This window comes from Callithrix jacchus, chromosome 11 (assembly GCF_049354715.1).
Source record: "Callithrix jacchus isolate 240 chromosome 11, calJac240_pri, whole genome shotgun sequence".
Classification (NCBI taxonomy): domain Eukaryota; kingdom Metazoa; phylum Chordata; class Mammalia; order Primates; family Cebidae; genus Callithrix; species Callithrix jacchus.
Genome location: NC_133512.1, coordinates 39830027 through 39854541, shown reverse-complemented (window position 1 = coordinate 39854541; position 24515 = coordinate 39830027). Strand labels below are relative to the sequence as shown.

The window sequence follows — 24515 nt, the reverse complement described above, 5'->3', positions numbered from 1 at the left end:
CCTGTTTTAAAACTCAAATATCCAAAGTGCTTCCTGACAAAGGAGAGTGGGTATTTCTCTTTAGAAGCAAAAGTGGTGCCACCATGTGGCAATAATATAAATATAGCTGCCAATCTATTTAGCTTGGCAAGACTTGAAATATGAGCATATTATATGAATTTTTTTGTGTTTTAACATTCACTTTCTTCTAAATTGTATGTACAAAGTATAATTTTATTATTTTTATTTCAAAATTTTTAAATTCCCACAATTTCAATTCTCATAAGAGTGGCGTTTTCTTTGAAAGAGCAGTAATATAATTTGCCTGTGATTTGAATTTGGCAAAATAAACAGCTAATGCCCTTATAACGCTGTTTTTCAAACTGAGTGCCATGGAGCCTGTATTCCATGGGGAAAGAAATAGGGGAGGAAGTGAGTGGACAGAACATTGGTTCCTCCTCTCCCTCTTTTCTAAAACATTTGCACTCATGCTGGTTTTATATTTTGGAAATACTCGTTAAGATTTTATTTGAAGAAAATATCCAGCCATTTTAAAGAAATGTTTTTCTTTTCTAAAAACCAGTGCAGTCCCATATTAGGAGTTTCAGTGGGGCTTTAAAACTGTTTTTTTTTTTGTTTGTTTGTTTATTTTTTTTAATAAAAGATTTACTCAGAATTTAGAAAACAGCTGAATTCTGGAGAAAAGGTAAGATGTGTTGGTTGAAGTCCTATTTCTGCTCTGCAGGACTGAAAAGATCAGAGCAGAGAAAAGGCAAAGACATGATCTGTACCACATAAGAAAAGAAGGGAGGTACCATACTTGGCATTTCAGCTTTGTTTCTCTTACTTTTCCTGAATATTTTAATGTATGTTGTTGTCTTAAACATATTAATCATGTAGGCTTTCAGAAAATATTCAACTATTTTGTGCTGGCTAAAGGTAATTGTTTCTTTGTGGCAGGAGACAGGAACTGATAAAACTTTTAAACTTTTTTTCTGTCAAAATAGCATACATATAGTGATGTGCTTTTGTAAACAGGAGTTTCTGATAGAAGAGTGAGAAAATATTTTTTGAAAAGTTTATTTGCTGAGTAAACAAGTGTATTTGTTTAGAAAGAATGTTGTTCAGAAGGGTATTTGCTAAGATAATACTTTATTCAACTAATATTTATTAAAGTTACAGTACAAGCTGCATGACAGACTAGGTTCTGGAGTTACAAGGGAATCCCTTAACCTTAAATATTAATGTTTCATAATGAGAGGGAAGTTTTGTTAGTCATTTATTTCAAATGATTAACATTTGCGTTTGTCACATGCATGTTATTTCAAATGACTAACAAAACTTCCCTCTTATTGTGAAACACTAATATTTGAAGCAGAGGATTTCCTTATAACTTCAAGTATTTGTCTGTGACCTAGAAGAAAATATAAGTTGTAGAAAAAAGTATGAGAAAGGGGACAGTTTGCACCATCTTCCTCATAGTTCCTTTAGAAGTCACTTTACTTTAGATCCCAGAGGAAGAGTGTTATATCTGGCTAAATAAGCAACTCTTTTAGATTATTACCTATATTTTGTATTTTAAGACATTAAAATTTCTAACCTCAAAATTTCATTTTTAGGTACATTTATATCAAATTGAATTTTAATCTCAAATTACAAAATAATATGAATTACAAACTAATATGGATTCTTAGGTTCTATTACCTTGGAGTCGCATAAATTGGCTTGATTCTGTTTCCATAGTGCAGGAGCTCAATGAAGCTTTTACTCAGTTCTTAAATACTAAAGAACTAGCAAACATTGCAGTACTTTAGAACTAAGTGGCCATTACAAATTAGTTAGCAGTTCATGTTTATGTTATGGTTTGTTATGACTGCTTAATTCAAAAGCATATTTGCAGACTGGGAGTTTGAATTAAGGAAATCAAAATAGTAAAAGCTTTGATTACGTAGTTAGCTTGCTTTAACATAAATGTTGATATTTCAAGGCCTACTGATATTTTAGTCATTTGTGGTTATTTTCGTTTCCTGTTCAGACCCCTGGGAAATAAGAGAATAGTAAATCAAAGCCCAGATTGCTTTTTGCATTTTTTTTTCTTTTCATTTAGCCATGTAGTAGTTCACTTTAAGAAACTAAAGACATGTATAACTTGAACAGAATTACTCTAAGGGAGAATTGTATTTCTGGATTAATCAATTTAAATAATTATTGTTGTAAAATTATTCTTTTCATGTTTGGTAATTTAATAATTCTTTTTATTACATGATAATGTTATAAATATTAATAGTGGAAATTCCGCCAAGAATATTTGTTACGGAAGTGCAATTTGGGCAGTAGTGTTATCAAACTGAGGCTATGTTGTTTATGTCATGGGATCCCTAGAATGTGGCTTCAGCAGCTAGAAAACTCTGTGGCAGGCAGCACCTTATGCCTGAGTATTGCCTGTGCCCGCTGGTCTCATTCCATCCACTCTGCTGGATAGGCTGCACTTGGCTCCTGCTCCCAGCCTGGATCCCATACCTGCCAAGTACAAGCAAGGCATGGAGTGTGAAGGGTGTGTGGGCGAGTGAGCACAGGGTCTAGCCATTGCACACAGCCAGGCACAGTGGCTGCTGTGGCGGGGCAGGCAGCTCCAGGCAACGGCACAGGTGCCAGCTCCATGTGAGGCTGAGGCTCCACCACGTGTACTGCACACAGCTTTCACTGCAGGCACCTGTGTCTGGATGAAGTCAACACAGTGGCACTCAGAAGCTTGGAGATACCTGGAACCACAGATCCCCAAAGGGGGTGTCACAGCCCTGGCTTATGGAGCAAAGGGCCACAGCTCTTCTCTCCTTCTCATTGCCCATAGCATGGGGAGCGGGAGGGCGCGTTTCAGCATGTTTGTGTTACAGCTCTTTTAGTTCTGCCATTTGATGTATACTGAGTTCTTGTTTCATGCCCAGGAATAATAAGGTATGTGGACAGCTGGAGGCTGTGCAAGGCAAAGAGGAGCTTCATTGATCAGCAGAACAGTTCTCAGGAAACCTGAAGTGGGCAGCTCCTTAACGCAGGCAGGTCATCTCAACATGTGTTCAGCTCTCAGCAGAGAGGAGACCCACAATGGGTAGTTCCTTCCCACAGTTGGTAATCCAGATATCTGTGCAGCCCTCACCTCTTAAAGGAGAGGTGACCCAGAGTGGGAAGCTCCTATCAGCAGGCAGGTTATCCCATCCTCTGCCTGAGTCTGGGGGTTTTTATGTGCTTCAGAGGAGAGGCAGTGCATGCTGATAGGTCCATGAATGGCCATGGGTGGGCCCTGATAAAGCACCATAAGTTCTCACTCTGGTCCATAGAACTGACAACCTGGCCCCTGGGCTTTTGGCTCTCGCTGGCTTGAAGGTGGGACTTCACCAGGGACCCTCTCCTTTCTGCCCAGGAGCTTGTCTGCCTCCTGCCACCATCAATCATGTTGTTCATGGTGCCCAGGCTGTTCCTGCTGAAGGGTACCTGCAGGCCCTTGTTGAGCTGCCCTCAGCCTCCCTCTCATGCTCATTGGCACCCAAGTCCAGGGGAGGCCAAGACGGCAGGGGGCTGGCATGTCTGTGCTGCCCCAGCCGGATTGCCACCAGTGCCTGGGCTTGGCCTCAACTTTGCTCCAAAATCAGAGCAAGTTCTGGGAGCATGGAGAGGCCAGGCAGCAGGAGCAGGCACTTCCAAGCCTGTGAGGAGCAGGGATGCCTGGGTCCACAGCTGCAGCTAGGCAACTCGGAACAAGGCGGGGCTCCACCTGTTCTCAGCGCCTGTGGGGTCCATGGAGTGGGCAGCCCCTGCCACAGCTGCAGCCATTGTCATGGCAGCAGCCTTTCTAGACAGGCCAGCCACTGCCATCATGTGTTTTCCCATTTTCTGTTTTTGGTGTTAGCAAATTCAAACTTCTTAATTTACTTTTCCTGAAAAAAAGTACCAATGAGCATTTCAGCATGTCTTAAAAAGAAACTCAATGATTGGTTATTTTAGCTAAAATGTCAAAAATATCTTAATAAATAACTTTAAGAAGATTTACCTTTAATATTTACATTTATTAATTTAATTCTTTATCTTTTAAATGGAAGATTTGAAAAAAACTCTTAGCTTGCAGCTTACCAGTTCTAGTGTAATTTTCAAATAATTTAATATGAAGTATTCAATCATGAATTAGGCATTATTATTTAAATAATTCATGATGTGTCCTATATTGGGTTATCCCTACTGAGGCAAACAGCATGAATGGGTAGTTTTATTTTCCTCAGTGTTCTCTTACTCCATTGTAATGGTTGTCACGGTTGTCACATGTCAGCACATTGAATTTTAAAGAGATAAGGTGGAGTCTAGGAAATGCAAAATGACACCTTGGGGCGGGAAAACCTTTTCAGATTGTTTTCAAATACTTATGCACTGTTGCCAGAAAAGCATTCACTTTATAATTTAAGTAGTAAAGCAGAATATATTTGTAATGCAAACAGTCAAAAAGCCCAGTAAGTAAGTGCTTTAGGATTTTAATTGGGTGTGTGTGTATGTGAACATATACATGCAGATGTGCACATGTTACTGATTTTATTTCTAGAATATTTTTGTGATTATTCATTCATTCATTGATTCTACACATGTACTGAGGCCAAATTTCATGAGGCCTTACTATGTTTTCATGTTGTACTAAGCACTGAAAACATAGTCCTTACCTTCATGAAGTTTGGAGTAGTGGTAAAGATAGACAAATGAATGTTATGAAAAGAACTGCAAAATGTAATGGGAAAATTAAATAAAACTCAGAAAAACATCTATATCAAATAATGTTTTAGCTCAGATATGAAGGATAAGACTAATCTTGAAAAATGTGTTGGTATTGGGGGGAAAGTTTTAGGAAGAGAACATATATGGAAAATCAGAGACCCTAAAGTGCATAGCATGTTTAAGGAACTGAAAAATCACTGTGGCTTGAGTGAGTGGAGGACAGGTAGTATTGAGGCTGGAAATACACAGAGAAAGCACCCTCTGGAGAAACAGGCCAGCCATGTTAAAGACAGAGGCTCCACTGATGTGTGTGCTAGCCAGGAATGTAAGATGGGAGCTTTAATAAAACAGGCAGCTATGGTGGAGAGACCTTGATGGTTTCGAAAACTATTTAGGAGTAGGGACTGGGTGAGGTGACTCACGACTGTAATCCCAGCTCTTTGGAAGGCTGAGGTGGGCGGATCACAGGAGCTCAAGACCAGTCTGGCCAATGTGAGTGAAACCCCACCTCTACTAAAAACACAAAAATTAGCCTGGCGTGGTGGTGGGCAGATCACAGGAGCTCAAGACTAGTCTGGCCAATGTGAGTGAAACCCCACCTCTACTAAGAACACAAAAATTAGCCTGGCGTGGTGGTACACACTTGTAGTTTCAGCTACTCAGGAGGCTGAGGCAGGAGAATCACTTGATTCTGGGAGACAGAGGTTGCAGTGAGCCGAGATCACACCACTGCACTTCAGCCATCAGAGTAAGACTCTGTCTCAAAAAAAAAGGAAAAAATTAGGAGTAGGAAAGATAATTTCTGTCAATTAGATATATGTAATAAAAGAGAGAGAGAGTCACTATCACTTCCATATTTCATTTCTGTCTGCAATTATAAAAAACAGGGATACTGGAGAAAGAACAGTAAGAGACAGCTAAAGAGAGTCCCAGTAGTAGGTGTACATTTGGTGGAATAGATGTTTGAGCTGGAGAGAGAATTGTCAACATAGAGGAAGCAAAGCCCTAGGAATGGAACAGATCTGCAGAGAGAGAGAGACACACAGAGAGACAGAGGCTCTTTTCCATTAGTCTCCCATTCCATGACATAATTCCACTAGACATAAACTTTACCTTCATGTCTTTATTCTACTTTAAACATCTAATGTCAATTAGTGTTCACAATATAAAATAGGAGAAACTTACTAGTCTCATTTATATCTCACAACTAAATAGACCAGATTTTATCAGAGAATAAACCCAGAGGCTACTGAGGGGTTGAATAACTTGTGTCTCTCTGTAGTCTGACACTGGTGCCATGGCTTCTGCCCATTGCTTGTTTTGTGAAATAACCAAGTCTCCTGTCTACCTTTCTGACCTTTCTTTCCACCTAGAAGAGTCCAATCACATGTCATTTGCAGTTTCCTTTTTGTCTCCTGTTCCTGTGTACATGCTGTCCTGACCTGAGTTCACATCTCTGTGTTTTTGGTGGCGTAGGGAGGGTTAGGCAAGGTTTTTTTTTTTTTACTCCACCTGAAATAATCAATGGCTTCTCTTTTTAAAAGTTTCTCTGTAACAAATAACATAGGACATTATTTTGCAGTTATAGGCCTCTCTCATGCCTTTCTCCTGTTCACAAAATCTGCTTCCTTTGCCCCACCCTGCACAATCCCATTTTACATGTACTTTATTGTGAGCTTTGGCAAGCAGGGACCACATTATACTTTTTATTTTTGTTTCCCATTATATTTAGCGAGTAATAGTATATGCTCAAAAAATGTTTCTTGAATTAAGTTGATAAGAAAGACATGGGCAAGAAACATAGTGTAAAAGGCTAGAAGGAAACTATGTGTTAGAGATTGTGGTTTGGCCTCCAAAAAAGGTAGCAAGGGATAAGTCTAGAGCTGGAGGTGGGGGAGGTGGTGAAAGCTGTCTGTGATGAAATTTGTTAGGGCAAACTCAGTATTTACCATACCCAATTCATAATATATAATGTAGATAGAAAGAATGGAACCGAATAAAAGGACTTGTTAAAAAAATAAATAAATAAAAAATTCTTGGTAGCTGTTTCCTCTCCCCATAACACACACATCCTCCCCACTCATGCCCCCAGCTCAGCCTCCGCCTCCATCTCTACCTCCATCCTCACCAGCTTAGCTTGACCCTCAGGATTAGAATCCCAGAGACCTCTTTCCAGAGTGCTCAGTGGGGGACCTAGCAGCTTTAGGGAACTGTGGGTATTTTGTGATGCTGGATCCAGGGAAACAAGGTGGTGAGTGACCTTCACGAATGAGGGAAAATGATTGGGCTTCGAGTGGGCTTCTTCTCAGCAGTAGTGCAAGACAATTCACTTTCCTCTTTTCCACTCAATGACATCAAAGGTGTTTTGGCCTGCTGTTCATAATGACTCCTTCAGCATGTTAGTTAGCCTGTGGACAGAAACATTAAGGAGCAGAGGTGATCAGTTTTCCCCAGGTGTCACTATTCGCAGTAGCTTTGCTCTGTAGACCAACCCTAGAGGCCCATTCTCCTCTGCAGAGAGATAGAGGCTTGGCCCCAGTCCCTCATCATCCTATTTCAAGATGACTGGAAGCAGTGGTTCCAAGGCCAAATTCATCATCAAAGGGAAATATAAACTAGTATGGAAGATCAAGTCTGGCTTTTTTGGGAATATTTGCCAGGCAAAGAACATAACCAATAGTAAAGAAGTGGTGCTAGCATCCTAGAATTCCGGAAAGCTAGGTATTTCTCATTGCTGTCCCAGGAAAAAAAAAAAAAAACAAAAAAACTCTTAGATTCTTCAAGGCAGGGTTGATATTTCAACATGAGGTGGTATGATCAGAACAAAGACTGCAATGTGCTACTCATGAATCTTCAGTCCTCAAGACCTCTTCAGTTTCTGTTTAGAAGGCTCCCGATGAAAACTGTAGTTAGGTTAGCAGACCAGATGACCAGTGGAATTGCAAATGTGCCTGCAAAGAGTTTGAGTCACAGAGTTTAAACCAGATAACTTCCTAATTAGTATTGAGTGTTGCTATAAGAAATTATTTGTTACTGATTTTGGTTTTTTGAAAAAGTACAGAAACAATAGGATAAAGCAGCACATATCTTAGAGGAGATAGTAATCTCTAACATGACCTGATAAGTTAGCATCAGTGCTTATCTTGGTATTGATCAGAGTTTCAGAGATGATACGGTATTATCATGATACATGTTAATGTAATTTAATAGAAGCAGCCTGCCATGCCAAAGATTAACGTCTGTAACAAAGAAGCAGAAAAATGAAAATGTTAAAGAATGAAATGAAGTGGAGTTAAATAAAGATACCTACCCCTTTTGAAATTTTGTATATAGGGTTTTCTGCAGAATTTGCAGAAAACTATTGTTGTGGATCACACATTAAGGAAGCCTTGAGACAGCTATTCCACAATCTTTTCTGGACCCTGAATTACTGATATTAAATACATATTTGATTGAACATTGTTAAAGCAGAATACAGTACAGAAGGCAGCCTCTTCCCATGGAGTCAGCATGCCCAAACTCTCACAGGTTTCCATGTATGAACGGAGGAAGAGAAGAAGCAGAGTAGATCATCAGAGTAACATTTGCTTATCCCCAAATCCAGAAATTTTAGTTTAGTCCAATTGCCAGTGTTGTGAACCATTTCCCAGGTAAAAACAACTTAAGTATAAAGTGGCTCTGAGTAGCATTGTTGATATTATAACCATGTTGTGGCCTCTGAAATTACGAATATTAACTAAAGTTGTTAAACATGATTTCAATTTTTATAGCAATATATATATATAGTTTTACTTTAGGTTTTGGGGTGCAGAACATGCAGGATTGTTGCATAGGTGCATACATGGCAATGTGGTTTGCTGCCTCCATCCACATCACTTATATCTGGCATTTCTCCCCATGTTATCCCTCCCCAACTCCCTACCCCCACTGTCCCTCCCCTAGTCCCCCACAACAGACCCCAGTGTATGAAGCTCCCCTCCCTGTGTCCATGTGTTCTCATTGTTCAACACCTGCCTATGGGTGAAAACATGCAGTGTTTGATTTTCTGTTCCTGTGTCAGATTGCTGAGAATGAGGGTTTCCAGATTCATCTATGTCCCTACAAAGGACACGAACTCATCATTTTTTACGGCTGCATAGTATTCTGTGGTGTATATATGCCACATTTTCCTTGTCCAGTCTATCCTCAATGGGCATTTGGGTTGGTTCCATGTCTTTGCTATTGTAAACAGTGCCGCAGTGAACATATGTGTGCATGTGTCTTTATAATAGAACAATTTATAACCCTATGGCTATATACCCAGTAATGGGATTGGTGGGTCAAATGGAATTTCTATTCCTAGGTCCTTGAGGAATCGCCACAATAGTACCTTTTTAAATGGAAAACCTAACTAAATAATTGGCATATACGAATTATGCCAATGAGATTTTCTGTGTGTGTGTGTGTGTGTGTGTGTGTGTGTGTGTGTGTGTGTGAGAGAGAGAGAGAGAGAGAGAGAGAGAGAGAACCTATTATTTTGAACTCTACTGTTTTGAGAAGGCCATATGGTTGTACATGCACAAAACTGTGCATTCTTAATTTTTCCATACATGGGATTTGCAAGTTTTTTACTTAAAACGTTAAAATAGATGGTATCTTGTTTAAGGCAGCTGATAAAGTAGCAACCAAAGAGTCTAGTTTTAAACATGAGAAAATTCTGTTTAATTATGATATGAATATCAACATCTAAAGTGAAGAATTAATAAATACTCCATGGTAACTAGAGTATCCTTAGTATTCTGAATGAACTCTTTAATGACCCTTGAATTAAAAAATATTTGTTACAGAAATTTAAAGCTAAACATTAATGTTTATTCCTCAAATAAATGTAATTGCTATAAACACCTATATGTTTTCGGATTTTGGTTTTATTTTGAAATGAGAGCTCTTTCATTCACAAGTTCATTTAAAACTAAAATGTTTCTTAAAAATCATGTGAATTTATAAACATTAAAAAGAAGGAATAACTATTGAACAAATAAGACAGACACTGTCAAGAATGGATGGGACTTTGTAAGGTGATAATTAAGACTAACTAATATGTGTGTGGAAATGTTCTGACTGGGCATTTGATATAATATGAATAATAATAGAAATACAGTAAATATGGCATACATTTGCATTAATTTGCAACCTCAGTAAGCAAGGTAAGTTCAAATAAATCTAGCTATGTCATAGTGCTTTTCTTACATGTGTCATGAAGTCTTGAGATAAGTTTAAAAAACATGTTTTATTTACAACTAATGTGAATATTAATATTTGCTGTTGTCAGCTTCCTTCTAATTTAACATATCCATAACTGGCCAAGTGTTCTAAGTAATTTTTGAGAATTTGCATGTTTTCAGATGAGGAATGTTGTGAACAGAGACGATTCCCTTTATCCACTGTTAAAAATGGTGGTTAATTTTTCCTTGTAAGTTGATGATTTCTATTTATGATAATATGGCAGCTGTGGACAGTGCCCTTTCTTAAACATACTGGGATATAAAAGTGACCATAACTTGTTGAAACTCAGCCCTGGTATTGTGTTACTATTATTTCTCTTGGGGAGGCTTATTAGCCTGTCACAAAAGATGTAAGAAAAATCCAGCATTCCATTTGGAATATGATGAGCGTTTGTCACCCACAATGCAATTAATGTTAAAAATAGAAAGAATGGCTGTGATATGATTATGATTAGGCAGAGATGAGCTATTGTCCAAGTAACAGGAACTAATCTAGCAGGCCAAAGATGACCTACACAGAACCATCAGTGTGCTGATTGCCATTTCTCTCTGAGTTTGATGAAATATTCATGCCTTTGCTCTCCTCTCTGCAAGCACTATTGATTTCTTGTATAAACGCTGCTATATTTAGTCTAGACAAATGGAATGTGGATTGCTGCTGAATAAATTGGATGAAAGACTGGGATCTTGCCTGCCACTTTCTCTCAGTCTTGGGCAATTATTTATAATCAAGAGCAGTTTTTGTAAGTTGAGGGTGATTTTTCACAATTTAGTGATTAGTCTTTGAACAAAGGCAAGCAGTTAGACACAATCATTTCTGTTGGGATAGCAGGTTAGGAAGTCAAATTACCCTTTTTTACAATAACTGTTTCAGAAACTTGTAGTACTTTTTTTCTTATCTTTAAAAAAAAATTTTTTTTTGAGGTTTGATGTTTGTAGTTCATAGATAACAAGAATGCCAACAAGAAGAGACCTCAGGGTCTCTTGGAATTTTAAATTTTGTCTTTATAGGGTTAAGTTCTGACCTTTGTTTATTGGGATTTCCATGTAAAAGCTGAAGGATGTAGCTTGGCTTTTTTAATGTAAAAATGAAATATATCATTAACTGCCATTGCTTCTGGTTGGAATTATGACAACTTGTTAAGTTGATATTCAAAATATCATGTTACTCCAGAGCCTTGACTGAAAGTCCTACATTGGGTGCTGCGATTAAGATCTTACAGGCCATCATTCTAATCTGCATCTGAACTTGACATGATTAATTTCTTTCCTTTCACAAATATCATGTTTGAGAACCCATTGTCCACCAAACTATCGTTCATTTATAAACTATTTTCCCATTTCCATTAAAGTGATACATAAAGTACCATCAGTGCAAACTTATGGTCACTCCATGGCAAAATAACTAACGTTAGCAACCCAAGATTGATATCAGTCTTGATATCACACCCATAGACACATGGACATTCAATTCAGATGACAAGCAAGGACATTTAATGTTTTAGTATATGAAGCCTTAACATTGTAGACAGAATTTCTCTTAGCCTTTGTTTACTCACTGAAAATAGCTCTTAAATTCACATGGAAAATTAACTTAGTAGTTCCCAAACTGGAATCTGCACATCTAAGTTAGTTACTTATAGTAATAGAGTATTAGATGCAGTTTGGAAAAATACAGAAAAGTAAAGAGCATATCATTCATATTTCCATCTATATTATAGCCATCTTCTGTCCTCTATACCACCAGTCATTGCTATTAGAATTTAAAAACTAATATGATATAAAAACCATGGTAGAATATGTGCTTGATAAGGGCGGAAATTTTTGTCTTTTTTTTAAGTACCAAACCCCAACATCTGGAATTAAGCCTGGGACTTTAAGCAGCTCAATCAGTATATTTTGACTACATTAATTATATGTATATATTTTAAATGGTTATCATAGTGTAAATATAACTTTTATCACTGTTTTTTCATTTAATGTAACAAACTTTTTAATGTTCCCACAAACATTATTTTTAATGAATGCATAGTTTTTCTACCAAATGGATGTGACAAATTTTGCTGAGACATTTCTGTAACCAGGTTTTTTTGTTTTTGAGTGCCGGTGAGGCACAGCTTTTGTGGGTTTTTGGTTTTCAACCTTTTAAAGAATAAGCGGTGGGGCTACTGCAGGTGCACTGTATGCTTGTAAAGTAAATATTGGACACAAGAAGTGTTGCAGAAAGGTGATTTTATTTAGGTAGAGAAAAGAGAAGGAAAGGAGAAGAAGAGAAAGGCTTCCACAAAGAGTGTGGAAGGGGATTCCAGAGGGGAAAATCACAGAGAGGAAAGGGAGCTCTCACTGTGTGGGACGGGATTTCAGAAAGCTGGAAACCCAGTGTGGGTCAAGGAGCAGGGGAATTTATCCTGGGAGAAATTCCCACCTTTCCAAGTTTTTTTAGCCAATGAAAGGAGTTTCTTAGAACTTGCACTGGAGTGATTGACTTCTAGTTTCTTCCTACGCCTGCGAAATTTAAACATAAACTGTTAAAACTCTCGGATGGAGAGAGACAGGAGGGGGGCATGGCGCCGGGAAATCCTTGCCCTTAAAACTATGCCCCCACATGGAACCGGAAAGAGAACATATTTTCTCATTCCCCACTCTGAACAGGAAAATTCAACTTCTGCTGGAATAGGGGCGTTGATTTTCTTTAACTACTTTTTGCTGAAATGGGGCCTAGAAGGGACCCTGCAGTTGAGGTTTTTTTTCAGAGGGGAGCCTTTTAGGGGTACAGGTTGATTTACAGGTTCACAATAGAGCTTACTAGTTAAGGACATCCAGGGTTCCTGCAGCAGGATTAATGGTGACCTTATGGTTTTATAAGAAATGAATATGACCAGGTGGTTAAAGATGAGAGGCCCAGAGTTATAAACGAGCTTAGGAGAGAACAGAGCCACATTCTTGAAGGTCTTTAGCCTTGTTTTTGATTGATTCCTGAGTTTTATGCTTAAAACAACATTTAACTGGTTTACAAAATAGCAGCATTTTTTTCTGGAAAGAAACAGGTTTCCTTCATCTCTGTTGTTAGCAGATTTAGGGCCCTTTTATTTTTAAAGCTATGGTGTCTAAAGAGTTAAGCTGGTTTGCAGAGAGAGCTGCTTTTTGCAGAGAGAATTAGCAATCTTTTTTTGTTAATTTACTTCTGAGGTAGCTTATAGTAACTGAATAGAGGTAGTAATTTTTCTAGTACCAGCACCAAGTTTCCAGGGCAGGAGAGAAATACGGAGAATGCCATCCCAGGAGAAGATTGGCTTCCTGGACCTTTATGGCTAGCTTTACCTGGGGCTTTGTGAGGGTGATGGTTTGTGCTGGCACCTATTCCAGGCATTCTTAATCCTGCCATTGGGTTATCTGGTTAGACACCTCAGGCCCAGGGGACCTTGGTTTCCAGGGACAGTGTGCTTTCTAGTGATTCCCTTGGCACAAGTAGGCATGGATAAGGTGGTGGTTTATTCCTCTGGGGACAGTTTTTTACAACATGTCCCTTCAGACCATACTGGTAACAAGTTCTGTCAGACTGGCAGCTAACCCGAGACTTTCCCTCATTTGAGCCCCTGGGGTCTGCTTGCCTGAAGGCCATAACTAAGGCAGCAGCCATTTTCTGATTTCTCCTGATTCTTTTGGCTTATCTTGGTTTTTATTATAAAATACCAAGGTTGCCTGGTTCAGCAATGATTTTAGACTCTACTTTGGTCACAAGGCCAGCTTCTGAAGCTTTCTCCTGATATCTGCTGCTGACTGAGTAATAAACTTGTCCTTTAGTATTAACTGATCCTTAATAGAGTCTGGTGACAGAGGAGTGTACTTTCTTAAAGCCTCTCGAAATTGCTTAAGGAAAGCTGTTGGGTTTTTTTCCCTTCCCTTTGGAGGTTAGGTTTTTTTCACTCAGCAGGAAGTATTTTGACCACTTTGTTTGGCAGAGAAAGATGAGCTGCTGTTTCTTTAAAAGTGGTGTGTTAAATTGGTCTCAATTTTCCAGTATACATTTTAATGAGGACTTGAGCTTGGGAATAGAAGTACCCATTTGAAATTGAACACAAGGGATGCCTGCATCCCCAGTTAAAAAATTACAGCTGCTTTGACCTGAGGCGTCCCCCAGGTAAAAGGGGTACTGAAATGAAACGTTTTCAGTCAGTACCCCGAAATTTTGTGTGCCCAAGATGTGTGATTCATCTTATTAGAGGACTCTCCATGAACTGGGTTCCAATTACGACCTACCAGCATTATGGACTTATGCCCATGGCCTTCCACGACCTTTAGTGACCACCATAGAGGCATGGAACGAAATAAGCTATTGGGTGGGGTGGTAAACATACCAACGAGCTCCGACGAGGCCAGTGAGGGTCAGAAGATGGGTACCAATATTTCTAGCAAAGGTCCAATTTGCAGGCCAATTTCTAAAACTGCCCTAGAAGGGTAAACTTTTAGGGAGGAGTTATTAGAGCATAGAATTTAAAGAAGCAGGCTGGGCTGCTGCAGCTGCCCTACCTGTTTTGAGTGCCTTTGTGCCCTGCCTCCTGCTGGAGGAGAAAGTTTGCCATGCCCCTGCTTGGGGACCTGTGGCAGCCATGTTACTGGGACTATATGCGTGCTCTGGGCCACTCCCCCTGCCGCCATGTTGCTGGGCCCATAGGCATGCCCTAGGCCACTCCCCCAGCCCTCCCCACACAGGGACCGCCGGCCAGCATGCAAGCACCTCAGGCGAAGTCCTTGTTCTGTTCCTGACTTTTTTTTTTTTTTGAGATGGAGTTTTGCTGTTGTTACCCAGACTGGAGTGCAATGGCACGATCTCGGCTGACCGCAACCTCCGCCTCCTGGGTTCAAGCAATTATCCTGCCTCAGCCTCCCGAGTAGCTGGGACTAGACTACAGGCACGCACCACCATGCCCAGCTAATTTTTGTATTTTTAGTAGAGACGGGGTTTCACCTTGTTGACCAGGATGGTCTCCATCTGTTGACCTCGTGATCCACCTGCCTCGGCCTCCCAAAGTGCTGGGATTATAGGCGTGAGCCACCGCGCCCGGCCTGGTTATTTTAATGAGCTGCATTTTGCAGTTTTATGCTGCCCCCAACTAGGGATTCCAATGTGCTGGCCAGTGACCAAGCGAATCAGTAAAAGCATTTTCCAGGTGGAGCTTCCCTAAGTGCTGCTGCTTTGCTCAGAGCCTCTGCGCCTGCCGCAGGTCAAAGCCTCTGCTGCTTTGCCCCGGGCAAGCACCTTGCCCCGCAGCTTTTTTCCCCCGGCCCGCTGTGCTGCATTTTATTGCAGGGCTGGGCTTTGGGCAGCCCTAGTTCCCATTTGGACCAGCAAGGAGTGAAAGGCCTGGGGGCTGGGGAGCACGCTCACTCTACCCTGCATGTTCGGGAGCCTAACACCTATCCACACCTGTGCATGCCTGGTTCTACCACTGTTATAAACAGAGCATTTGCTTGTCCCACATTCCATAGGTTTTTGCCCAGAGAAGCAGGAGAGAGACAGTGAGACAGAGACAGAGAGAGAGGGGAGAGGGGAGAGGGGAGAGGGGGGAGAGCGGAGGGGGGAGGGGGACGGGGGAGGGACAGGGAGACAGGACAGAAAGCAAGTGATCCTTCTTACAGACCTCTGCCACATGTTGGGCGCCAATTCTGTAACTGGGTTTTTTTCCTCGAGTGACCCTAAAGCACAGCTCCTGTGGGTTTTTGGCCTCCAACCTCTTAAAGAATATTGGAACCAAGAGATATTGCAGAAAGGTGATTTTATTTAGGTAGAGAAGAGAGAAGGAAAGGAGAAGAAGAGAAAGGCTTCCACGAAGAGTGTGGAAGGGGATTCCAGATGGGAAAATCCCAGACGGGAAAGGGAGCTCCCACCATGTGGGAGGGGATTCCAGAAAGCTGGAAATCTGGCATGGGTGAAGGAGCAGAGGAATTCATTATCCTGGGAGAAATTCTCACCTTCCCAGTTCCTCTGGCCAATGAAAGGAGTTCCTTAGAACTTCCACTGGAGTGATTGACTTTTAGTTTCTTCCTGTGTCCAGTAAATTTAAACACAAACCATTAAAACTACCGCATGGAGAGAGATGGGAGCGGGGCATGGGTGCTGGGAAATTCTTGCCCTTAAAACTACACCCCCCTCATGGACCCGGAAAGAGAACACATTCCCTCATTTCCTTGTAGTTGATGATTTCAATAATAATAATAGAAACCTGGTAAATAATATGACATTGAACTGTTTTTTTTTTTTCTATTCAGTATTATCTCCTGGAGATATAATCCTAGAGTTGAGAAACCTGAATTAAATAGTAGAAATATGTAACACCTCTTGATACAGATCACCAAATTGGTTTCGCATAAGTTTTGTAGCAATTGACAGCTCCACTTGCAATAAATAATTGTCTCTTTGATCATACGCTTAGCCTATACAATGGGACACTGTACAAACATGTAAATACATGAGTCAGATATATGATAATAATTAATGATGCTCTATTTTGGTTTATAATTTGCAATTCTTTACTAGTGAAGGTGATTTTCAGTTGTATTACTTGTTTTGATCTAGACATTTTACTGCTTTTATTTGCTAATATTTAGTAGAAATTACATGCCATTCTATTGTTATATTTGTTCCTAATATTTTTGTTTTGTTAGCTACTTATTAATTGTTTATTTTGATATATAAGAAATTTCCAGTTTTGTATAATAAAAAAGCAAAAACAAAGCATCTGTTAAGGGATGTGCTATGTGCCATTAGTACTTACTGTTATTATCTCCCAAGTTACAGATGAGGGAACAGAGGCCTAGGGAAATTAATAACATCCTTGAGGTTATACACATCAAAGAATCAAATAAGCATTTAGATTATAGAGCAGAATTTGCAAATTGGTACATGTAAAGATGGAAGCATTTTGTTTGGTTCTTGGAGCATTTGAAGCTTTTGAAGAGCCTGGTGCTATGACCCATGCCTAAATCTCAGAACTTGGGAGGATCACTTGAGGCCAGGAATTCAAGACTAGCCTTGGCAACGTAGTAAGATACCACCTCATCTCCCACTGCGCTGATCCCAGCTGTATGAAAAACATAAGAACAAATACAGCTGGTCATGGTGATGTGCACCTGAAGTCCCAGATATTTGGGAGGCTGAGGCAGAAGGAGCGCTTGAGTCAAGAAGTTCTAGGCTGCAGTAAGCTATGATTGGACCACTGAACTACAGCAAAAACTACTAAAATAGATAATAGATATAAAATTCTTAGCAAAAACTAAGAGTTTTTATATCTAGTTTTTATCTAATTTAATTTGTATAAATTTAAATATTATCATCTATAGTTATTCTCAGATCATCAAATCTTTTTTACTCCAATAGTTGGATTAAATACTTGTTTTAAATTTCCTCATACTTTTTCCACCTTGTTTATTTTAGGAATGAGGTAACTGAGATACAGATTATTACTATTTGAACATCAACACTTAGAAACTTGGCCACTTTCACTCTTTGAATGTTTGGATCTGGCAACCATGGCTGTGGTTTAATCACCATTTTCCACATTTTAGTATGCAGTTTTGTATTCTGTCTTTGGCATATCCAGTAGTGCTGCAAATACATTATATTACAAGCTTTACTTTGTAAAGTTGAAGATACCTTCTGACTGTCATCACAAAGGAAGATTTTAAGTGTAAATTTAGTCATGGTGGAAGTTTTCTCTTAGGACATCTTTCCTTCAAATTGTGTTGGTTTTTTTTTTGTCTTTGTTGACTTGATTTTTGGTAGTGGTTCAGTTTTATGAATGACTGATACCAATGAACAATCGAAGTCATCTGTTTGTAAAAGGGAATTGTGGAAGATTCATGGCAGAGTACAAATTACTGAATGAAAATTATATGGCGCATTTATCAAAACTAATGTACAAATGACTTTATATCATTACTGTAAAGGATGGCTAGAATCATTGACACAGTATAATGTCTTATACTTTTTTCCAAATCAGTGTGCTAATTTCCAGTCCTCTATTACCCTTCCCAACCAGTTTCCTTTTTTTTCTGGTTCTTTAGTGGATGTGAAGTCAGAAGTTCCTGTGGGCCTGGAGCCCATTTCACCTTTAGACCTAAGGACAGACCTCAGGATGATGATGCCTGTGGTGGACCCTGTTGTCCGTGAGAAGCAATTGCAGCAGGAATTACTTCTCATCCAGCAGCAGCAACAAATCCAGAAGCAGCTCCTGATAGCAGAGTTTCAGAAACAGCATGAGAACTTGACACGGCAACACCAGGCTCAGCTTCAGGAACATATCAAGGTAGCAAATGCTTCTTTGTCTGTGACCTTACTTAGCAGTCTGCACCATGGTGGGCATAAGCATTGCCCATGGGAACACTTTGTGGGTAGATTCACTGTGATTAAGACATGGATATATGGCTTGAAGGGAATTGTGATTTTACTAGTGAAAATTTGGGGTAAGTACCTGTTAAAAACCTGTTTTGCTTCTTAGAGGGGACTTCTTTATCCTTAGCACATGGAATCAATAGTAGGGAATAGTAACTTTTCATCCTAATTTTAGATTTTCTCCTACATGATTTTGTTCATTTGCCCCATTACTCTCCACCAGAAAGAAGCATGAGCCCAAGACCCATTTTATATCTCTGAAGAGTCTACATATACTGTTTGTGAGAAAGGATAAATTAGTCTCTTATATGAAGAGAGCTGTTTTTGGAAAAAAAAAATAGGGTGTATAAGTAGATGTTCTGAGTATGTCCTTATCTTCCTTATAGAAAAAAAATCTCATAATGTATACATTTGAAATAATAGTATAATACAAAGCTTAAGGGAATTATAAATGAAGAAACTGGTACAAATATTTTTATAGACTGTAGATAAGAATTTATTGAAAATATTTGGGAGTAGTTGGCATTTTGAGACTAAAGTTGTTTAAATTATTCACAGGGAGGGGAGCACTACACACTGGGGTCTGTTGGGGGGAATAGGGGACGGACAGCGGGGGGTGGGGAGTTGGGGAGAGATAGCATGGGGAGAAATGCCAGATATAGGTGAAGGGGAGGAAGGCAGCACATCACACTGCCACCTGTGTACCTATGCAGCAATCTTGCATGTCCTTCACATGTACCCCAAAACCTAAAATGCAATTAAAAAAAATTATTCTAGCACAAATATATCCATTATCCAGAATTTTTTTATGATAGCTCATTTTATTATCAAATAATTCTAGATGTGTCTGTTTTTATTTTTTCTTTTGTATCATCAGAGATAAATATTAGTTTAGCTTTATTTGTAAAATATGTTGCAACTTTTTGACAAAGACATTTGAAACAAGGCTATTTTAGTCTAAGTAGATATTTAATTTAAATTTATTATGACAGTAAGATAAAAGCAGTAGATTTACAATAAAAATTTTATTTTTATATCCAACTCTTTCAAAGATGACAAATATTTGCTAATTTATGAATGAAATAAGTTCTGTTATATCATACTTTACTATTTTGTATTATAGAAACTTATTACTTGAATATCAAATACAAACATCAATATAGAATTAATATAGATAACTAATGTTAATAGTATATAATTTTACCACATTAATATGAAAGTTTCTAAGAAGGTAAAACTGCTATCTTCATCTCTGTATTACTTAGTTTATAAGATGTTTTTTAATCTTGGAAGGCACTTACTATCTTATATTCCTAAAAAAGCTCTTTGACATATAATATAAAATATAATTTTTTCTTTACTAGTGAACTTTCCTAAAAGAACTCTTGCATATTATTGATCTATAAAATGCCTTAAAATAGGAGTATTTTTCTTTGTCCCAAATGGAATCAGTAGCTCATGGCTACATTTTGAAGTACAGATAGCCTTTCTTTAGTTTTTAGACTTATTTTTAAATGAATACTGAAGCATTATTTCAGTTTGACCTTTGAAACAATAATAGAAACAGTGATGTCTAGCTCTGGTTGTTTCCTTCCAGCATGTTAGGATGGCAAAGAGGAATGAGGAAAATTTACATTTTTTCACCATACTTTAAGATCTAAGGAACTGTGTAGTTCATTTTGCTACTTTATGTGAGTCATGTTTCCCTAAATACAGGGCAATACTGATAAGTTACTGCTTTAGATACTTCTTTTCATTTCTGTTGATACCTTTTATAACTATAAAATCAATATAAATTGTTTAGAAAGAAATTTATTGCTTAATTTTACTCAAAAGTAATGGTAGCAAGTATATAATGTAATTGCTCATTTGTCACAAACAAAACAATAATGTAGGTTTATTGACATCTGGAAAATGTTGTAAAAGTGGCTCCTGTGAGAAAAAAGGATTGTGAGATAGCTAAAAGGAAAATTTAGCTTTTTAAATGATTTTACAAAATAATTACATTGTTTTCTTAGAAACTGAAGACATAATTAAAATTTCCTTTTCAGATTAGGAAGTTTATTGTTTTTAAAAATTTTTATTTTGTTTTGTTATATTTTTTATGGGTAAGGCTAAAAGTTGATGCTTTTATTAAGATTTTATTTTTATGGGGAAGATACGGTGCACAATGCTTTAGTTATATTAGCTTTTTGAATCTTTGGCTTCTGTAATAATCAACATTTGTTGAGTTAGATTCTGTTATCCCATTTTTCCACCTAGTAAACTGAGGTAGAGGCAATAATGTTACCTTTCCAAGGTTACACAGCCAGTAAGGGGTTGCTCCAAGATTTACAGTCTTGTCCTGTCTGCCTCCAAAGCTCTTAAGTTGCCGTGCCTCTCTCATGGACCAGAACATGTAGAAATAGAGGGCTAAAGTTTTATTTCTTTCTATTGTTTTAAACCTAATTCATGCACTCTTTGATAATGAATAGTAGCTTGGTAATTAAACTGTGTGCTTTTCTAGATTCCTATGAAAGATTAAGGTTCAAATATATTGGGGCGTTGGGTGTGAAGCACCAAATTTTTTTGACCAACTCAAGTATCTGTATAGAATTTAACAGTAAGGCAGAGTTTAAGCATTCCTTCTGCTACAATATTATTTTGTTACAATGGAATAACACCCATTACGGGACTGGTGTATTGAAGCCAAAACACCAAAGATTTTAATATGAAGACTAGCCAGAAATGCTTCTAACTATGTCCTCTGGGAGTAATAAGGCTGCTATGGTTGATATGCAGAGTTAGCTTCTTTTTTTTCTCCAGAGTAACTCTGATGCCATTCCATATAATAGCTTCTTATTTTTGTTCTATTATTTTTGGTATAAAATCAAGAGTTTTAGGCACCTATCTAATGTAAAAAACAAAGTTTACTAACTTTATTAGTACTGAAAATTACAAAAACATGTTAAGTATCCCTTATCTGAAATACCTGAGACCAGAAGTATATCATATTTTGGATTTTTTTCTGGATTTTGGAATGTTTACATATCTGTACATAATGAGATATTTTGGAGATGGGACTCAAGTCAAAATATAAAATTCCTTTATATTTTATATACATCTTATGCACATAGGCTGGAGGTAATTTTATACAATAATAGTTTTGTGCTTTAAGCAAAGGTACGTTGAACCATCAGAAAGGAAAACTGTCAGTCTCAGCCTCCCATGTGGACAATCTGTGGTTGTTTGGCATCACTATCATTGCTGTGTCTGAATGTGAAAAACATGCCATTGGCATGTCTGGCCCACACACATGCCAATTTATTACCTTTTGTGGGTGTGCTTATTGGGGGTGTGTGAAAAAAATACATTGCAGCTGAAAGGGGGCTGGAAGGGTCTTTCTTCCCTTGGTGAAGTTGACTAAACTTTGTGTTGTGTGCCTGCGTTTTGACTGGAACTCATCACATGGGGTCAGGTATGGAATTTTCCACTTGTGGCATCATGTCAGTGCTCAAACTATTTCAGATGTTGGAGCATTTAGGATTTGGGATTTTTAGATTGGGGTGCTGAACTTCTAATAATAATAATAATAATAATAAAAATCAGTAGGATTCAAACTTAAAAACTAAATTTTATGGCTTTATGAATATGTGGCCAAAGAGAGATTATTCTCTTATATATGAGGAACTATGGCTCCAAGTAGTTTAGTAACTTGTCCAGATTTCTTATTTACTAATGTCAGAATCTAAGTAGAACTCAAGGTCTTTAATTACTCCTCAGTAAGCACATTTACTATAGTTAATAGATATATATTTCACAGTCTGAAAGGAAATGGACATCTCAAAATAGCTATTAAAAAAAAATGCTTCAGGCTGGGCAAGGTGGCTTATACCCGTAATCCTGGTACTTTAGGAGGCCAAATCAGAGGATCACTTGAGGCCAGGAATTTGAAACTAGCCTGGGGAACATAGCAAGACTTTGTCTCCACTAAAAATAATAATTAAAAAAAATTTAATTGGGAGTGGTGGTATATACCTGTAATCCTAGCCACTTAGAAGGCTAAGGTGGGAGGATTGCCTGAGCCCAGAAGGTAGAGGTTGCAGTGAGCTGTAATGGTGCCACTGCAATCCAGCCTGGGTGACAGAGTGAGTGAGACACTGTCTCAAAAAAATAATAATAATAAAGAGTGCAAGAATGCATCATGTTCACGTCATTCATTGTTTGAAAGTGAATTAAAGGGATTCAGAAAGCTAAAGAATAGTACATTAAAATGAAGTTTTGAGGAAGTTGTTTCTTCTTAACCAGTGTCTCTAATCTAAAGGCTTTTATGTGCTGAATGAAAGAATAAAGCTTTTGCTATTTTTATATTTTGATAGAATATATATATATATAATTCTATGTATTATAAAAATATACAATGCATTGTCTATTGAGAACTTGCTCTATAAGGTTTTGAGATTTTTGGCATTCGTTTACTTCAGGTATACTTTCCCCAAATTAACTTATATCTCACCATTCTGTATTCGCTTTGATGATTTTTACACCATTTGTCAGGCTAAGAATGGAAGATTTCAGTTGTTTATTTATAATGTGAGGAACTTTGTAAAATAGACTTCTGGGCAGTCCCTACCCTTCCTGTTTCATATATTTTATATGTTCAAAGAAAAGCCATTAAGAGAACTAAAGATTTAATTAAAGGAAACAAGAAGACCTGTGTGAATTTAGTAGTAAGTTTTGATAGGAAAGATTATGGAGCTGCCTAAAACCTGCCTGTTGATGACGTTAAGAACTTCACTGCATTAGTTACTTGTCCTTAGATTCCAATTATTTACAGAAAAAGTGGGGGAAAATATGAACTAAATACAAACAAGTTCCAAAAGCTTATAACATTTCAGTTTTGGTCAATGATGACTATGAAGCTTAAAGAAATTGCACACTCTCATGTCTTTCTCTTCTCGCAAGTTGCAACAGGAACTTCTAGCCATAAAACAGCAACAAGAACTCCTAGAAAAGGAGCAGAAACTGGAGCAGCAGAGGCAAGAACAGGAAGTAGAGAGGCATCGGAGAGAACAGCAGCTTCCTCCTCTCAGAGGCAAAGATAGAGGACGAGAAAGTAAGAGGCACCAGGGTAAACGATGGACTCTCTTCCCTCATCTTTGGCTGATCATTATTCAGAACAAAGCCTGATAAAGAGGGCAGTTAGACTCGTCAAAATTGTCTGTGTTTAATCAAAAACATAGATAACAGACCCAACTGTAAAGTTTTGACATTCACATACCAGCTCACATCGAGTCTGCAGAGCATCTCAAGAAACAAACATAGCATTATATGTCAAAGATGCTAATTTCTATTGTTTTCAACCTTAAAAATGATGTCATGCTAAAGCAGTCTAGTATATGCAATCCTGTTTAATAATCAGCTTGTATCCACATCTCCTGACTATGCCTTCCTTACTCCTGGACAAGTAATAATTGCTCTCTAAGTAAAGCCTTGCCTCCATTTAGTTTTGGCAAACTCAAACTTTGAGAAGATTTAAGGCATAACACTTGCAAAAGAACTATCCACAAGAGGGAGACAGATCCAAATAATTACCCTGTATAAGGTCAGTTCAAAATCAGGTCGTAGCAAGGTTTAAAATTTGATGACTTGAGCTGGAATTGTTAGCAATATTTATTTTCTTAATACTCAAAGGGTTTTTTTTTTTAAAACTAAGATTTCAAGCTAGCCAATCAGAAAAGATTATTTTAATGTGTATAAGGGATTTAATATGAATCTAATCCCTTAGGATAGCATGATAATTCAAATACAATGTTTTGTTCCTCTGCAATATTTTTTAAACTTAAAAAAAATTAATTTTCAGAATTCCCTTTTTGTAAAAGTAATTAAAGAAATCATTGAAAGTCGAAAATTTGCAGTTTAAGCAGTAGCTGTAAAGCATTACTATACTATTTTCTAAAGCATTTTTGGACTGTGGTTTCTTCTTTTAATAGGAAAACTTTATATGCTATGACCAGCAATTTTACTTCTTAATCTTTGTTAAATATTCTAGAGTCATGAGAGGATAAAACTTACTATCAACCTCTGTTTCTGTCTGTGTGTGTGTGTGTGTGTGTGTGTGTGTTTGTGTGTGTGTGTGTGCATGCGCA

At 38.0% G+C, this 24515-nt stretch overlaps 1 protein-coding gene across 50 annotated transcripts in view; it reads left to right on the top strand.

The window, feature by feature from the left end:
• HDAC9 (histone deacetylase 9) overlaps nt 1-24515 on the top strand; it is a 959772-nt gene that overhangs the window by 523552 nt on the left and 411705 nt on the right. For 32 of the 50 annotated variants that reach the window (XR_013523929.1, XM_054237177.2, XM_054237180.2 and 29 more), the window contains 2 exons: nt 18060-18301; nt 23332-23482. Coding sequence is in view for 49 of the 50 variants with exons in the window: in XM_054237177.2 (XP_054093152.1) it covers nt 18060-18301; nt 23332-23482 (393 nt within the window). In the remaining variant the exon portion in view is untranslated. The remainder of the gene's footprint in view (nt 1-18059; nt 18302-23331; nt 23483-24515) is intronic. The other 18 variants (XM_078342579.1, XM_054237178.2, XM_078342588.1 and 15 more) reach the window with 1 other exon arrangement.